This window comes from Trichechus manatus, unplaced genomic scaffold (genome assembly GCF_000243295.1).
Source record: "Trichechus manatus latirostris isolate Lorelei unplaced genomic scaffold, TriManLat1.0 scaffold00070, whole genome shotgun sequence".
NCBI classification, from domain to species: domain Eukaryota; kingdom Metazoa; phylum Chordata; class Mammalia; order Sirenia; family Trichechidae; genus Trichechus; species Trichechus manatus.
Window position 1 is genome coordinate 10,189,934 of NW_004444006.1, and position 16,515 is coordinate 10,206,448.

Below are 16,515 nucleotides of genomic sequence, written 5' to 3' on the forward strand. Positions count from 1 at the left end.
GTGTATGGAGCCAGGTATTTGAGCAAAAGGAGGGGGAGGTGGTGAAAGGTAAGGAGGAAATCAAAAGAAGCAGTAAAAAGCAACACCAGCAGCCAACAAATGGCAGTCAGGGAGGCGGCCAGTGTGGGCCGGTGGAATCCAAGCAGCTGGTGCTTCCTGGCCAAGAGACTGTGGCTGCGGGAAGCAGAGGAGGCTGAGTGGGGTTGAAGAAGGGTGGGGGGTGGGAAAGCATATATCGCTGTTTACCGGTTGTTCTGTCTCCTGCTGGAAGCTCCGTGAAGCTGCTTTCTCGTACCCCCTATTTGCTGGTCTCTGATAGGAGTTCAAGATGGCAGATCCACGCTGCGTTAGCTGATAGGGGACCTCTGCATGAATCTCTCCTTGCTCTCCTTCCTCTGCCAGTTTTCTCACTCCATTTGATGCTTGGCTTTGTTCTTTATCTCTTCATTTGATGTTTTACGGTTTCAGGATTGATGTTTTCTCTGTTTGGCTTAGTTTTTCGGATCTTCGCTGTGGAGGGACAGTGTGGTGCTTCTGCCTAGATGCCATTTTGCCACCGTAATCTTACTAAATCTTTATATTTTTGTAGCTTTTTATTTTGACTTGTAGTATTGTTAGTTTCCTTTGGGTTACCTTAATATTTACCCCTATTTTTCTAAGTTTACACCAGTCTTTTAGTTCTTTATATTGCCTTGACTTCCTCTCCATATGAAAAATGTATGTCTACATTTTTAAGTCCCTCTTTTTTGTTTTAGTGTTGTCATATTTTACATATTGGCATCTGTTTCCCTATTTTCAGTGTTTTAGCATTGATTTACTTTTGTGACTTCCCTACATGGTTTGATATCTGGTTGCTCTGTCCTGTGTTTTAGTCTTGAGTTGTTATCTGATGTTACGGATTTTCTAACCAGAGAACTCCCTTTAGTATTTCTTATCATTTTGGTTTGGTTTTTGCAAATTCCCTAAGCTTCCGTTTATCTGGAAATGCCCTAATTTTGCCATCATATTTGAGAGACAGTTTTACTGGATATATAATTCTTGGCTGTCATGTTTTTTTCCTTCAGTGTTTACATATGTCATCCCATTGCCTTCTTGCCCGCATGGTTTCTGCTGAGTAGTCCGAGCCTATTGTTATTGACTCTCCTTTGTAGATGACTTTTCGTTTATCCCTAGCTTCTCTTAAAATTCTCTTTTTATCTTTGGTTTTGGCAAATTTGATTATAATATGTCTTGGTGACTTTCTTTTGGGATCTACCTTATGTGGGGTTCGATGAGCATCTTGGATAGTAATCTTGTCATTTTTCAGGATATCAGGGAAGTTTTCTGCCAACAGATCTTCAACAATTCTCTCTGTATTTTCTGTTATCCACCCCCCCACCCCCGTTCTGGTACTCCAGTCACTCGTAGGTTATTCCTCTTGATAGAGTCCCACATAATTCCTAGGGTTTCTTCATTTTTTAAATCCTTTTATCTGATGTTTCCTCAGATAAATTGGTGTCAAGTGCTTTATCTTCAATCTCACTAATTCTGGCTTCCATTGCCTCAATTCTGCTCCTATGACTTTCTACTGAGTTGTAATTCTGAAATTTTATTATTAATCTAGATTTCTGATTGCTGTCTGTCTATGGATTCTTGCAGCCTGTTAAATTTGTCATTACACTCTTCTTTAATCTTTTTAATTTCCTCTATTGCATGTTCTGCATTTTGCATAATTTCCTTCCTAATTTCTTGAAGAGTTCTGTATATTAATCATTTGTATTCTGCTTCCAGTAATTCCAAGAAATTTTCCTCCTCTGGAAAATTTCTAGATTCTTTATTTTGGAAGCTTGCTGAAGCCATCGTGGATTGCCTCTTAATGTGATTTGATACTGACTGTTGTCTCTGAGCCATCAATAAGTTAGTATATTTATTTATTTTATGTTTGCTTACTGTGTCCTAGCTTCTTGTTTTGTTTTGATATGCCCAAATAGGCTGCTCGTATGAGCTAGTTTGATTATTTTCATCTTTGAAGCTTTAATGTCCTTTCACCAGGTGGTTAGATCTGTTACTAGGTATGTGAGCTCAGGAGTCCACCCACTCCTCCTGTATGGATTCAGCTCTGATGCCCAGGTAGATAGCCACCAAGTGTGTGGTGGACACTCTCACTTACAGTCCTAGACAGGCATGGGTGATTGATGTAGGCACAAGCATCTGGCTGCAGCAGGGGGACACACTCTGAGCAAGACAGGGGGCTGACCGCCACCCCTGCATGTCCAGGAAGAAGGCATGTCCCTCTTCTCTAGAGGGCTTAGGTGGGTGGGTTTGCAGCTGGACTATGGGCACCTAATGCTGTTGGCTGTAACGACTGGGGGGCACCTCTTATTCATGGGCCCCTACCGCAGGTAGCTAGGTAGCATGGGTGAAGCCAGCAGTCCTCAGGGTAAGTGGAGACCCTGCTTAATATGCAGAGCAGTGTCAAATGTCAAGAACCTGCCACTTCACAGCTTAAACTGTTGAAATTAAACTTCCGGTATATACCCTGTTGTACTGTGGTAATGAGGGCGTATGCTGTCGAGATGAGCCCACATGAGTCTATGCAGGGGGAAAGGCACTCAAAATCCATGGATCCCTTATGCCTGTGCCTAAGCAAAGGAGCTGTGCCTGCCCTGGGTCCTGGCTTAGGGGAGCTGGCAGTTTATTTTTTCCTCTGTTTGTTAATTTGTTCACTCTTCAAGACAGGGAGAATGGCTCCAGGCGTGTGACAGATCCTACTTCTGGCCCAAGGGACTCGGCAATTTCTGAAGCTGGTCTGGGACCCAGTGCAGAGCAGGGAGCTGGGAGGTAAATGGGAGAGAGGTTTTTCCCTAAGGGGGGTGCTTTTGATCCACACAGTAGGCTGTATGCAATTACTTATCTTTCACTGATCCAGGGATGCTTCTCACTGGTTCTGAGCATCTGTGTAGACTCTCTGGCACTGAGTCTCTCCTGGTGTGGAAAATGCACCTCCCTAGCACTGCTGCTTGCCTGCCTCACCGCTTACCCTGGAGCTGATCAGGCCTGAAGGGCTCAGGCTCTTGCTGGGTCAGGTCTGGCAACTCCTCCCTGCTTCCAAAATATCTCTCCTTCCCCCTTCCCCTCAGTCAGGTTCCTCAACTCTGCCTTTGATATTCTGGGCTCCCAGATTGCCATATAGAATCAATTCACTTGTTTTTTCGGGTCTTTGTTGTAAGAGGGTCCACTGGAAGCATCTGACTACTCCACGATCTTGGCCTTGACTCCCACCTTGACAAAATTCTTAAAGGAAACACACCAAACTGGCAATTGTGCTTACCCTTGGCTAGAGGGCTGGTGATAGAGAAGATAGTCAATGGAGAGTCTATTATATGATCTATATTGTTTGCATTGTTTTCATTGAGAATGCATGCAGGAACATTTGTATAAACAAGACAGCATTGAAACATATGAAACAAACAAACAAACAAAAATAGGGGCTGGTTACATTATAAGTGCTCAAAAAATGACACCTCTCCTCTTCCCCAACATCCCTCCTTGGAGGAGCTTCTAATAATTTGGCAAAGCTTGTCCTTCCTTGCATTCACCAAACACTTTTGGGAGCTTACTTTGTGCCAATGGCTTTTATGTACACAATGACTTCCAACTTGCACAAAGGCCCTGTGAATCTCATAGATAGGAGAGCTAGGTTGTACCCTCTCCACTGCAGCATTCCTCTGCTTGCATACATCCCTCTAGTGGGGCTAACTCACTACCTCATAAAGCTGTGGGCTAGCGTGACTGATGGTAAGGGTTTCTTTCTATTTATTCTATCCTCAGGGAGCCCTGGTAGTGAAGTGGTTAAGTGCTATGCTGGTAACCAAAAGGTCAGCGCTTCGAACCCACCAGCTGCTCCACGGGGAAAGATGTGGCAGTCTGCTTCTGTAAAGATTACAGCCTTAGAAACCTTATGGGGACAGTTCTATTCTGTCTTATAGGGTCACTGTGAGTTGGAATTGATTCAATGGCAATGGGTTTGGTTTTTGGGTTGGTATCCTTAGAGTGTGTGGGGGCTGGTTAACCTCACTCACAACCTCTTCCCCTGGTCTTGTCCCTAGAAATAACTTCTGGGAATAAGCTGAGTCCCTTAGATCCTTTTTCCATTCCAAGTTTTAGTGTCTCAGCCCTAAGACCTATTGTCTGAATATCCAACCCTTGTTCACCCTTCCCACAACTTCATATTTCACCACATACCCCCTTCATTTTAATTTTCAGTCTCACTGAGGAAAGTGCAGTTCCGGGCATACCCAAGGCCTCAAGGCCTTTGCACTTATTCTATCCTTTGGATCCACTATGGCCCCACTCTCCTTTACACTTGTGATGAAATCTCACCACAAGGAATCCCTCTTTCTTCCCCCAATCACCCTCACCCCATGTTTGTGGGGTATCCCTTCTCTGTGCTCTCACAACACCCAGATCTTATTATCACGCTAGCAGTTAACACACAGAACTGTTACCGCTAATTGGTTAACTTCCATGACTTTCCCCAATCCCTCCTGCGCACTCTCACCTCTAGGCCAGAGTCTATGTGTCCTGTTCATCCTCCTACCCGAAGCACCAGTACGATTAACACTATTAATGTATGTGGAATAAACAAGTTAACAAGCATGGTGTTATTCCACAGGCTTTTATGTTTCGCTACATTCTCAGGTATCCAAACTAATCCAAGTAAATGAAACAAACGGCAGATAGCCTTACATACAAAACTAAGCCCACAAGTTTTTTTTCTTTGCTTTTCCTTTTGTTTTCAGGAAGCTTTCAAAGAACTGTCAATTCCAACACTAGGCAAAGAATTACCAATCATCAATAAGTAGATTGTTTCTCAGTAGCTTTTAAATCCAGCAAATCCCCTAATCCTTAATCTTACAGAGGCAGCAATTAAAACTTGTTGGGCTGATTCCATTCATTAACCTACATTGCAAACTTACAGAAATGGTACAAAACTTTCTTCTAAGGTAGTTGAGGGAAAAGCTAAATCAACATGTAATAGGTGTATAACAGGATAAAAAAATACAGCAGGCAGCATGTCCCCCCCACCCCTCCACCTCTTATAAATCAGTGCTCCGGTGCCCATTTCTTTCAGTCCCTTTTAATAGCCCCTACAGAATAAACTGACGTGTCTTCCTAATACAGCTCTAGTGCCTTCTGGAAGAGGTATTGGCCATGGTATTGCTCTTGACGCTTTTGCTGGCACTTGTATTTACACTGGACATGTCTCTGGCACCAGCATTAGCCGCACAGATGCCCCAAAACTGACCCTGTTTTCATTTGTTTCACAGACACTTAAATTTCTCCCCTTGCATATAGTTCCACTAATTTTACTCTAGGATAAACTCTGAACAATATCTCAATAACACTCTAGCACTCTAAGTACTTCTGCTGCATAAAACCTTTGTTGTTGACTGTCCCCAGACCCCCAGAGATGAAGTGCCGCTTCCCAGGATGGTCCTGTAACGTCTGAAGCACCTCCCAGACATCCTCCGCAGGGGCATGTGTGGTCTTCATGAAAGTCACACTCAAGATAGTTATCATAAGTACTGTCTAGGTCTTACCCTGGTCTCATTTCCCCATTGAGTGAGGCATCTGGTGAGTTGTTCAGGGTAGAAGAGTGCTGCACAGGGTCACATCCCCTCTCATGGCATTCCAAAACATTCTCCAGGTTCTCAGAGGTTCCTCTGAGGATCTCCGGGAACTAGTCTTTGAGGGTTTGAGTACCATGTCTGCCCTTTTGATGGGCACCTTCATTTGGTCCTAAAACAAGAGAAGAAGATGTACCAATTCAGTTGCCTTCTTGTCTAGGGAGTCCCTGGGAGGGGGGAGCACTCCAGGCATAGCAAGGCCATAGGGCTATTGAGCTCTTTTTGGAGTTACTTTGTGAAGGTGGGTAGAAAAGGTGCTCCAAGCCATCTGGTGAGTGCTCAGTACTTTTTCCGTGATGCTCCAAGAACTGTCTGGCCTCAGACAGAGTGTCCCAGTGCTGAGGGGGGTGCTCTAGGAGTCCAAACTTGGGACAATTAGGGATCTCACCGATCATCAATAAGTAGGTTAAGCACAGGGACTGGTACACAGTAAATACTTAGTAATTGTGCTGCATTAACATAGCAGGGTTTGCCAACAAGGAGACCTCACCTCTCCTCCTCATTGCTGGACACAGCCCAGGCCTGGCCAAAGCTTTCACCTTTTCCTGTCGCATTCTCCAAGCCCTCCAGGCCCAGAACCACCTGTCCACCACCCACCAGACACTGACTGACACACAGATACACACACAATGTCACACAATATCCTGAGATGAACACCTCTACTGTTGATTTGGATGCTGACAGCTGTCCACTTAAGGCCCTGCTTGTTTTGAGCCCCCATTTGTACCCACCCACCACCGAGTGCACAAACCCTTTATTTTAGGACACTTCTTGCTGCCAGCCCCAGTCCTCACTGATGTTCTCACCACAAATATCCCTTCTCTCTCAGCTTAGGCCAGATACTATGTCTTTGTGTGTCCTTAGCCAAGTCCCTTTTCTTTTCCAGGCCTTGGTTTCCCCTTAGGTAAATTGAAGTGGTTTGGCTCAAAATTGTTGGAGTTTTCCAAAGTAGAGCTCTGGTGGGTGGGAAGGGGGAGATGTCAATAACTTTTTAAGCTCCATCACATATGTCTGAAACCCTGAACCAAGCCTGGGCATATCCTGGGGTATCCTAGAGGGCAGGACCTTGAGTAGGAAGTTGTGATTATTTCATCATTGATCTCTCTGTTCTCCCAGTCTAAGGGAGAGTCTTGACCGAGTTCCTTCCCTTCTCTGGGCCTTAAACCCTGTTGCCATTGAGTCGATTCCAACTCATAGCGACCCTATAAGACAGAGTGGAACTGCCCCACAGAGTTTCCTAGGCTGTGAGCTTTACTGAAGCAGACTGCCACATCTTTCTCTTACGGAGCAGCTGGTGGGTTCCAACTGCCAACCTTTCAGTTAGCAGTCCTATGCTTAACCACTGCACCACTAGGGCTCCTTCTCTGGGCCTTAGTTTCCCTTTATGTAAAATGAAGGAGTGGGCTCCAAATAGTTGGATTCTCCCAGCCCAGGCACCTGGCAGGTGGAGGAGGGGAGGGAAATCCAGCTCTCATGATACTCTCTTAAGTTTCAATATGGACTTTCAGGAACCTAAATCAGGCCATGACACACACTTTGGCTGTCAACAGGACAGGACCCCAGGGATGAGGCTGGTCCCTGAATATGTTGACCTGAAGCAAAAAGACTCGAGGTCTTTGTGAGGCAAAATGTCCTAATCCTGGGCTTTACACCATGTGGCTGTTCTTGGACTAAAGCACAGAAGAGAAACGTGATGTTTGATTAGAGATATGCAGCAAACTTGGGCATTTCTCATTGGGAATGTAGAGGCACTTTGAAGGTTTGGTAGGTTTTTCATGTCTGCTAAATGATAGTAGAGGCTATGAAGAGGAAAACATATCATTGGTCTAACCCAAAGGAGCAGGCCCAACAGTAAGCATTCAGACCCAGAATGATGGCTGAGGTGACCTCATGAGGACCACCAACAAATCACAGTATGACTATATTTTTACAGCATTTGGGGAGTTGTTGCATATCCTTGAGTCCCAAGTGGGGCCCTCAGCTTTGCAGGTGTTTCTAGTCTGTCAGCCTGCCTAGGAGCGAGCAAACTCTTGAGGACCACTCCCACAAGAGACTGACCCATCCTCTCTACTCCGATTTTCTTGGGGACTGAGCTTCCCTGTGACACCAGTGTGAGGATCACTCTCCAGGGCTTCCCTTCCTTTTTCCTGAAGCTACTTGGAAATAAGGAGCTCCTCTTAGGGACTTGAAGAGAACTTCATGAACTCTTCAGCAAGGCTTTGCTGAACACATACTTACTCTGTGCCAGGCTCTGCTCTAGGTGCTGAGGATATACCATGCTGAACAAGAACAGACCTGTCCCTGCTCTCCGAGATGTCACAGTCCACTGTCTCCCCAAGGCAGTGCTAGAAGTGTCCCTCTGTCTCATCCCCAGGGAGCAGAGCAGTGTCCTCCTGCTTGCAGCGAGACATAGGGGAATGACCACTGGCCTTAGAGTCCTGTGTATCTAGCCTAGGATTCCATGTTAGAATTCTGGGGCAAATCACCTCTCTGAGCCTCTGTTTTCTAAGCTGTATAGTTGGTTTAGTATTACCAAGCTCACAAAACTCTTGCGAGAATTAAATAAAACAGCAAGAACATACATCCAAATTAAAGAACCCACCATTTTTTAAAAAAGAAAAGTGAGAGAATGGGTGAAAACATTAGCAACATGTATTTTAGGGAAAGGAATCCTATTAGAATCTACAGAGTACTCTTATAAAAAAAAAAAAAACGAGAAACACTAATGACTTGGTAGTAAAACTGGCAAAAGAGACTATCCAAAGAGCCAATGAACATAAACCAAGGTACTTCTTTTCATTAGTAATCAAGAAGAGAAAGGAAAATTAAAATCAGGAAAATTATTTGGCATTTCCATCTAAACCTAAAGAAATACATATCATGTGAACCAGCAATTCCACTCCTGGGTATATGCCCAACAGAAATGTATGCAAGTGCGCAATTAAAAAAAATGTACAAAAATGTTCACAGCAACATTATTTGCAATAATCCCAACTTGAAAATAGGATCATTAATTGTAAATATGATCACTAACCAGAACCATGTTGACTCATTTGAACTCTTATTACTAAGGACAGGCTCACAGCTATAACAATAACCACCCCAAACCTCCGTGGCTTAGCATAAATTTGTTACTTACTTAGTCCCAGTCAATTTTGAGACAGTGATGAGTGGAGGGCACTGCTCTGTCCACTCATTCAGACAACCAGGCCGGCTGCAGCATCCATCTAGTGGCACCTTTGTCTACTAGGACCCCTGGGTCTTCCAGTGGATCTTTTGCTTCCTGATGGCAGGCAAGGAAAGAAAGCTGGTGTAGAGAATTGAGCGAGAGGTTTCAGGGAAGACCTTGAATTGGCGTCACAAAGCCCCACCTAGCTGCAGGGGAACCTGAAAAATGTCATTTCACTGTGCAACCAGGAGAAAAAGTCAACATGGATTGATGACCTCCTAGTAGTTTCTTGCCACAGTACTGAAGTAAAATAAAGTGCATATCTTCAAAAGTTCTGGAACACAAGTAGGTCAGGAAAGACTTTACACTAGAACCCATCTGCCGTGTTACTGTCCAAGTTCCCAAAATTTATAATTCTTCATGGTATTCAGATTATCCAGTTCCTGCCTCCTGACTGGCTGACATCCTGGATTGCAGACCACACAACTTCAGAGAAGTTCCCTGTTCTACTTGGTTGCTCCAGGTTCCCCTTTGAAATGCTCTCCCAATGCCATCCCCTCTTTTTGACACCCCAAGAACCCTTCCTCTCCCGTATATGCCCTGGAGGTGGGCCCTGTTTCGGTGGGAGGGTTCAGCACCACATCTCTGCTTCTCCAGGAGAGGCTGGAACATGAAGTCCTGGCTGTCAGCCCTGCCTAAATCTTCTTTGGCCTGGAGCTGATCCTGGGGAAGTCTGTCATTGGGAAGCATATCCCTTGGCAGCGGTGGTCACATCCCACAGGTACAGTCTTTTATTGAGCCTACTTCCCCAGTGCAATGGGGAGGAGGAAGAAGGCAGTCCAGGCAGACCTGAATCCAGAAGATACTGATTCGTAGTGAAGGGGAATAGGACCAGAAGTCCATACTAGTGTTCAAAGATGTCCAGTCAATCTTTAGCTCCAGTAAGGTTGTTGATGCCCCAAGGACTCAGTGTGCTGGTGGGTGGTGTTCAGGAAGCAGGCAGCTGCAGGTAGCAGCAAAGCTGTAAGTCAGAGGAAGGTAGTCCCCAGGTTCTGCGTTGTCTGCTCCACAAGGAGCAGGATTCAGTTGCTGCTGAGACTGGTCAGCATGGAGGGTTCAAGTCCTACCGGATCAAGCACACTGGCAAGACTTGGGAGAAAGTCTATATTGCAAAGCAGTGCTAGGGTTGGATAAATATGGTTGTTTTTACCCATAGCCATCCCTCAAGGAACTCTGGGGTTGTTGACAGGAGAAGCCTAGAAAAATGAATTCCACTGGAAATCTCCAACATACATTTAATCCCCATTTTCCCATTCTTTTATTGGGCCTGCTTCTCTTGGGTGCAGAATCACTTCTTTATCTCTATGGAGAGACACAGAGGTGCTATGGGAAGAGTTCTGAGTCAGGAGACAGAAGTTATGGCATGGACTGGAAGGTGGACCAGAGAAAAATAGAAGGGCCCAGGAAAAAGGGGGTAACTCCTTCTCCCAACGTCCATCACTTTATTTATTTTTTCCTCCATCATCTCTTACCACACCCTTTAGCCCAAAGTATACTTTCTCTTTTACCCAACTCAGCTATGCAGCTGTGGGACCTCCGTGTGCCTAGGACAAAATTGCATAGCAGGGTCTTAGTCCTTTCCCAGGTAACACTGTTTCCTTCCTCTGTGAATATGTGGATTTGGTTATCTATCACTGGGAGGGCACGGTGGCCATGTGGCTTTAGTGAGCATTTATTTGAGTAACAAATCGGGGATGGAAGGAAGGACTGAGATGGACTTTGGTCTTTAAGTCCTGAGTGATTTTGAGTGTTTGTTTCTCTGGCATCAGATAGGGAGTATAAGAAGCCTGCCTCCTCAAGGTCTCAAACAGGAAAAGACAAGTTATAATTGGGTGTCATCACTGTCAGTCATTTTGAGTAAAAAAGAGGGATGGGTGGAGGGACAGAACGTCACAGGAAAGAGTTAGTGACCAGACATGTCCAACTGGACTGTCTGGTGGTGGTCTCCAGTTCTTCATATGTTTAGAACATCAGCAGAGAACTGAGAAACGAGTGCAGGTAAGATCTGTATTGGTTTCTATTGTCACCTGGAGGAGAAATAAAGGGACTACTTTTGAAAAACTCTTCTGTCTGATGCCACTTCATGTTCTTAATCCTTCATTCAGTGCTCTATAAAAATAAGTTATTGGCTAATTTAGGGCCTGGCAAAGAGAAGGGAGTCTCCCCCAATCTTTGGCTAAAAATGTCCTCTAAAACACTTGTGCTAGCCACTTTTACTCTTTGAGTCTCTTTCCTTATAGGTAAAATAGGAATAACAGTCCTTAGCTTACAGAGTTGCTGTGAGGCTATACGTGCCTAGCATACAGCAGGCACAGAATAAGCAAACGATAATGATTTGGGTCATTCATGGGTCCTTCAAAGGTGGAATATGGGTCTAATTCACTTTCCCGCTTTGATTCTTCTTGTCTTGATTGGCCTCAGTTTTCCCCACCGTAACATACACATTAGAACAGAATAGAACTGGTATTCCATTAGCCAAAGTTGGCCTGCATTGATGTTTTGTTTGACCCACGTATTGGGCTTAATGAAGAAACCTGAGCTAGCACTGAAAAACTGAGATATTTTACAGACAAATCTAAAATTCCATGTTCTCTTGAAAAATCAGGAGACGGGGGCATCATTCCTGCATGGCAACTAGTAGCTAGAGCCAAGTGGCTGTTGCCCCCGTTAGGTAGAGTATGCAAGTCAGTTGGCCTGAGCCCATTTGGCCTGCTCTACTCATTTATATGATTTTCTTGACATTGTAAGCATTTCAATTTATGGCCCTGTCACTGGATGGCACAAACAGTTTGCACTTGACTACTAACCTAAAGGTTGGCGGTTCAAACCCACCCAATGATGCTGTGGAAGGAAGGCCTGGCAATCTGCTTCCATAAAGATTACAGCCAAGAAAACCCTATGGAGCAGTTCTACTCTGTAACATATAGGCTCACCATGAGTCAGAATCAAATCAATGGCAGCAGGCTTGGATTTTTAGACAACTGGAAAACAGTCTATGCCAGGCAGAGAGTAGGTGCCTAATTACTGAATGAATAAATCTCCTACACTTTTTCTACTACCATTTTCTTATCTGGCCAGTTATTGAATAAGGCTAGTCTCACTTTGCAAAGTGAATTTACCAAGTCTGTTAGAGTCAGGAGAGTCCAGGTTATACTGTGGTAAAAAAATGACCCCTATATCTCAGTGGCTTACAACAACAAGCACTTTATTATTTGTCCACACATACAAACAGAGACACAAAATGGAAACTACTCATGTCTTCACATGCATGGACACGTACATGAATGCACAGGTATATCTGAAATCACAAGTCAAATAAATACTCTGGCGTGTGAATGCACACAGAACCCTAATTAGAGACTGATCAGCTTAGATTGCACAACCTTATTTTACAAGAGGTATAAAAAGTCCCCAAGAACTAAAAGAGTAAAGGGTGGAGGTACAAGAATATCCATTCTCAGCCAAAGAATTACCCCATATGATAAAAGGGTTTGAAAGCTTATAAAAGCACCTGAGGGCTTAAAAAACAGACATTAAACATTTTACAAATTCATAAATAAAATACCAAATAGACAGTGCTCTAGTGAAGCCTCCTCCTCTAAGCTTTTAGTTCAGGAAGGAGATGCACCCCAGATGCCCAACAGGCAGAGAAAAGGAGCTGGCTGGCCTGGGTCAAAAAGAGTGGCTGGGAGGCTGTAGTCCGCTATTTTCAGCAGGAGCTGTAGACAGAAAGGAAGGGGTCAGGGCCAAGTCACATCCATTTCCTCTCCAGGGTCTCCCCTCTTTACTGTGCCACTCAGTCAAGGCCTCATTATTATCACCTGGACTATTGTACAGACCTCTTCCTCACTGATTTCCCCATTTCCGGTCTTGCCTCCCCCAATCCCTCCGTCACAGCCACTGCATTTCTCTTTGTCAAGTCCAGGGTCTCTGAATATGCACCTCCTTAGCTCAGAAACATTCCCTGGCTCCCTACCATCCAGAGGTGCTGGTCTAGACTCCTAAGCCTGGCATTCCAGACCTCTTCAGCTTCATGCCCCTCTGTTCTAGCAGTTCCTCCAGGGTTGTTTCCTCACTCATACACCATGCTTCATCCACCATTTTGGTCTAAGAATGCCCAGTCTTCCCTCTTGGCTTCCTCTGGTGTTTATTTCTTGTCAGCACTTTTATAGCCCTTTCTCTCTGGGTTCATTGTTGAGACTTAGCTGCAAAATATAGCTTGTGAAAACATCCAGACTCCCCATCTAGACTGAAAGTTCCCTGAAGGCAGGGTCCAGAACCCCTTCCAACTAGGCCCTCATCACTTAGGTATGCCCTTTCCAGACCTCAGCCTACAGCAGGAGTCTGGGTAGAGAAACCTGGGCTGAGAATCAAGAGACCTGGTTCTTCCACTAATATGCTTCATGTCCTAGGGCAAGTCCCTGCCACTCTCTAAAACTTTCTCACAGAGTTTCCTTGTTTCTTGACATCAGGGCATTTCACATTTGCTGTCAAGCTCTATAAACTAATGACTCACTGAACAACCCTCAACTGCCATGTCAGGGACCAGACTGAGGAGCTTGGATGCCTGGGCCCAAGGGGTTTTAACCCACTGACTCTGCTCTCACAGATAGTCACTTCTTACCACAATGCTTCCCCTACCCTCTCCACCATTTCCCAAGCATCCCCAACCTGTGTTCTCCTTTTAAGGAGCAAGTTACCTGGTGCGCCACAGGACTGAGGCAGGGAGATAGAGCCAGAAGGGGCCCGGGAAGAGTTTCTCAGAGTTAGCAGGGCCTCTGCTGCCTCCAGTTTCCGCTGCCACTCTAAGGGGGCAGACATCAAGGCCTGATCAGAGGCTTCCAGGGCCTGCAAAGAAAAGGGTGTGAGATAAGGGGTCTGGGAACTTCCATCCCTCCCCACACTCCAAGTGCCCCTTCAGCCCCCAGTTCCCTCGTGTTTCCCCAACCCAGGTCTTCTGCTCATCCCTTGCTCTAAGCTTGGCCCCTCCCAGAGTTCTGGATCCCACTTCTTTCCCAAAACCTGTGACTGCAGTAGAAGAGGTTCAAGGATGGCACAGGGCTGGAAGGTTGAGGATCTAGAAACAAGGAGAGGAAAGGCCAAAGAATTAAACCCTCTGGCAAATACATACCAACAGTAGACAGAGAGAGGTGCAGGATTTCACAATATCCAGATGTGGGAGTCTGACTGTCTGCTAGGCAGTTAGTCGCTGTGGCTTTGGCAAGTCCTTTCTACTGCTTGACCTGTTTTCTGTATCTTTCTATATATATTTTCTGAGACACTAAGTCCTGCCAGCTTTTTCCTCCCAGGGCAGCAGTGATGATTATGGGAAATCATAGATGTCTGTGTTTCAATCTGCAAAGCACCTGGAGGAATGAGATTATTGTCCCTATCAAAGGCCTGGTTTCTTGCACCCATATTCACCAATCCCCATGGGACTTAAAGGACCAGCTTGGATTATCTCTAGGAAGCTTTTTCTAACTGGCCTCTCCACCGAGTCTCTGTGGCCCTCACCATCGTGGATCCTCATTTTAGCAGGTTTTTCTATCCCACCAATATGTTTCATGTGGAATAACAGCCTCCATTTGTTGAAGGCCTACTGTGTGGCAGGCCTTGTATAGTCCTCTTGTCAATGCTACAGGTGTAGTATATTTTCCCCACCATACTGATAGGGAAATGGAGGCTCCAAGACAGAAAGTCACTTGTCGAAAGTGTCATAAATAGGAAATGGCAAAGCTGAGAGAGCCCTGCCTTTCCTGTTAGTCTGGGAAGACTTCTACTACTTTCTTACTCTTCTTTTCACCTGCCTTCTTCCTCTCTTATCTCCCATGGCATCCAGCAAAGGTGGGCACACAATAACATAATATACAACTAGCTCCATGCTCCTTCTCTCTCTACTCACGTGCTGGGTGGGTCAGGGGGCCCATGGGGCTCCCTGGAAAGAGAAACTGTGAGTTGCTGCTCCAAGGGTGGTAGAGTCCAGGGGAGAGACAAAGGTTCTGGAGGCTGGTTGAACACCAGAGCCCCATGGGAACTCTCCTGCAGGGGCAGAGAACACAGGTTGGAGTCAGGTACAAGGGTGGACATGAAGAAGAGTAGTGGGCACGTTGAGGGATGGGGATAGGAGCCTAAACTATCGGAGCTGGGAATACCTTAAAGACCAGCCAGTCCCACCCTTCATTTTGCAACTGGAGAAACTGACACCCAGGGAGAAGTGGTTTTCCCAAGGTCACATAGCAAGTCAGGGGTAGGGTTGGAGATGGAACCCAGGTCTTCATGGCACAAAGGAAGTGGCTGGGGAGGGAGCATCCCTGCCTGGGTCCAGACTCTCCTTACCTCCCTGGAGGCTGCCTGGGGGTGGGCCTCAGGCTGGGGCTGGTTCTCCTTCCTAGCTGTGAGAGATCAGGGACAGCTTGGTGAGCCTTTTCCCCTGACCCCACGTCACTCCCCCCACACTGGATCTGAGGTCTCATCTCCCCAAGGACCTTTCCTACTCCTAGATTTCTCTCTCCTGTAAACACTTGGTAGACCATCTTGGTGGCATTTTATAGTTGGGGAAGCTAAGGCCCAGGGAACAGAAGTAACTTGCCCAAGACCACACTGCAATTCTGTGGTAGGAATGGTGGAACGCCTAGTCATGATTCCTACACCCAAAACCAGTCTCCCTCCCTGGCCAGAGACACTTACTGAGGACTCCTGCTTGAATAGCCAACTTCTTGACATGGCTGTGAACTTTGGGAGGGGTGGTCCCACTCATTATCAGTTCCTGAGCCATTTGCCTCTTTAGCTGTGGCCCCTGCTCCCTCTTCAAGGCACTTGCAGCAGGCAAGAGTTTTCGTCGATCCCTAAACGGGGATTTCAGGTCTAAGGTCAGTCAGACTTAGAGGAGGCCCTTATCCTTCCCCTTGTCAGAACCCATACTCACAAGCGGAGGGTACACTTGTAACACTCGCAGGCCTGGAAGAGGCAGAAGCATTTGTGGCTCCTGAATTGGGCAGTGATGTGGTGTTTGTTGCAGTGGGCATGGTGACCTACAGCTCTTCTGGGGACAAGCTCAATCCCCCATGGGGCTCCGATCTCACTCACAGTGGTGGAGTCAGACGAGCAGCAGGGCACAGCAGGTATTTCATTGGGTTCCATGGTTCTAGGACCAGGAACAGAGGTCAGAATGGCCATGTGAGCCACCCCCCTTCCCCAACACTCCCACAACACCCCATCTGAGGTGGCTGGATTCTTCTCCATCCTGCTCACCACTGGACTCACATTTCACCCTCCCTTCTTCCCTAGTTGCTTTCTCCAACCTTCACCCCCACCTTCCTCATGTAGCCTCCTTCCCAGGAAGCCCCACCCATGCATAGTCTCCTGCCAAGAAACTGTTGGCATGGGTCCTGTACCCTTTCAATTCGGAAGTATTCCCTTTGCTTACCTTCGGTCCACATAGATCCCATTTTCAGGAATACACATACACTCTCTTGCCCCCTTCAACAATTAGTACACTTCCGTTCTCTTGTATCATCCTGCACTCTGCTAAACCCACCTACTATTCCTGGCATCCTCTTCAGCAATTGTCTTATGAACCTGCTGCATTCATTCACTCCTTACACAGGATTTCATGCC

General features: G+C 46.0%; 1 protein-coding gene across 1 annotated transcript; it reads right to left on the reverse strand.

The window, feature by feature from the left end:
* Window positions 1–12,266: 12,266 nt before the first annotated feature.
* On the reverse strand, window positions 12,267–16,038 carry LOC101355111 (doublesex- and mab-3-related transcription factor C1). The gene is given in 5 exon segments (XM_012556598.2): window positions 12,267–12,617; window positions 13,599–13,746; window positions 14,801–14,937; window positions 15,586–15,743; window positions 15,824–16,038. Coding segments are annotated over 5 exon segments (771 nt in total). The 3' UTR covers window positions 12,267–12,504.
* Between the last annotated feature and the right edge of the window lie 477 nt (window positions 16,039–16,515).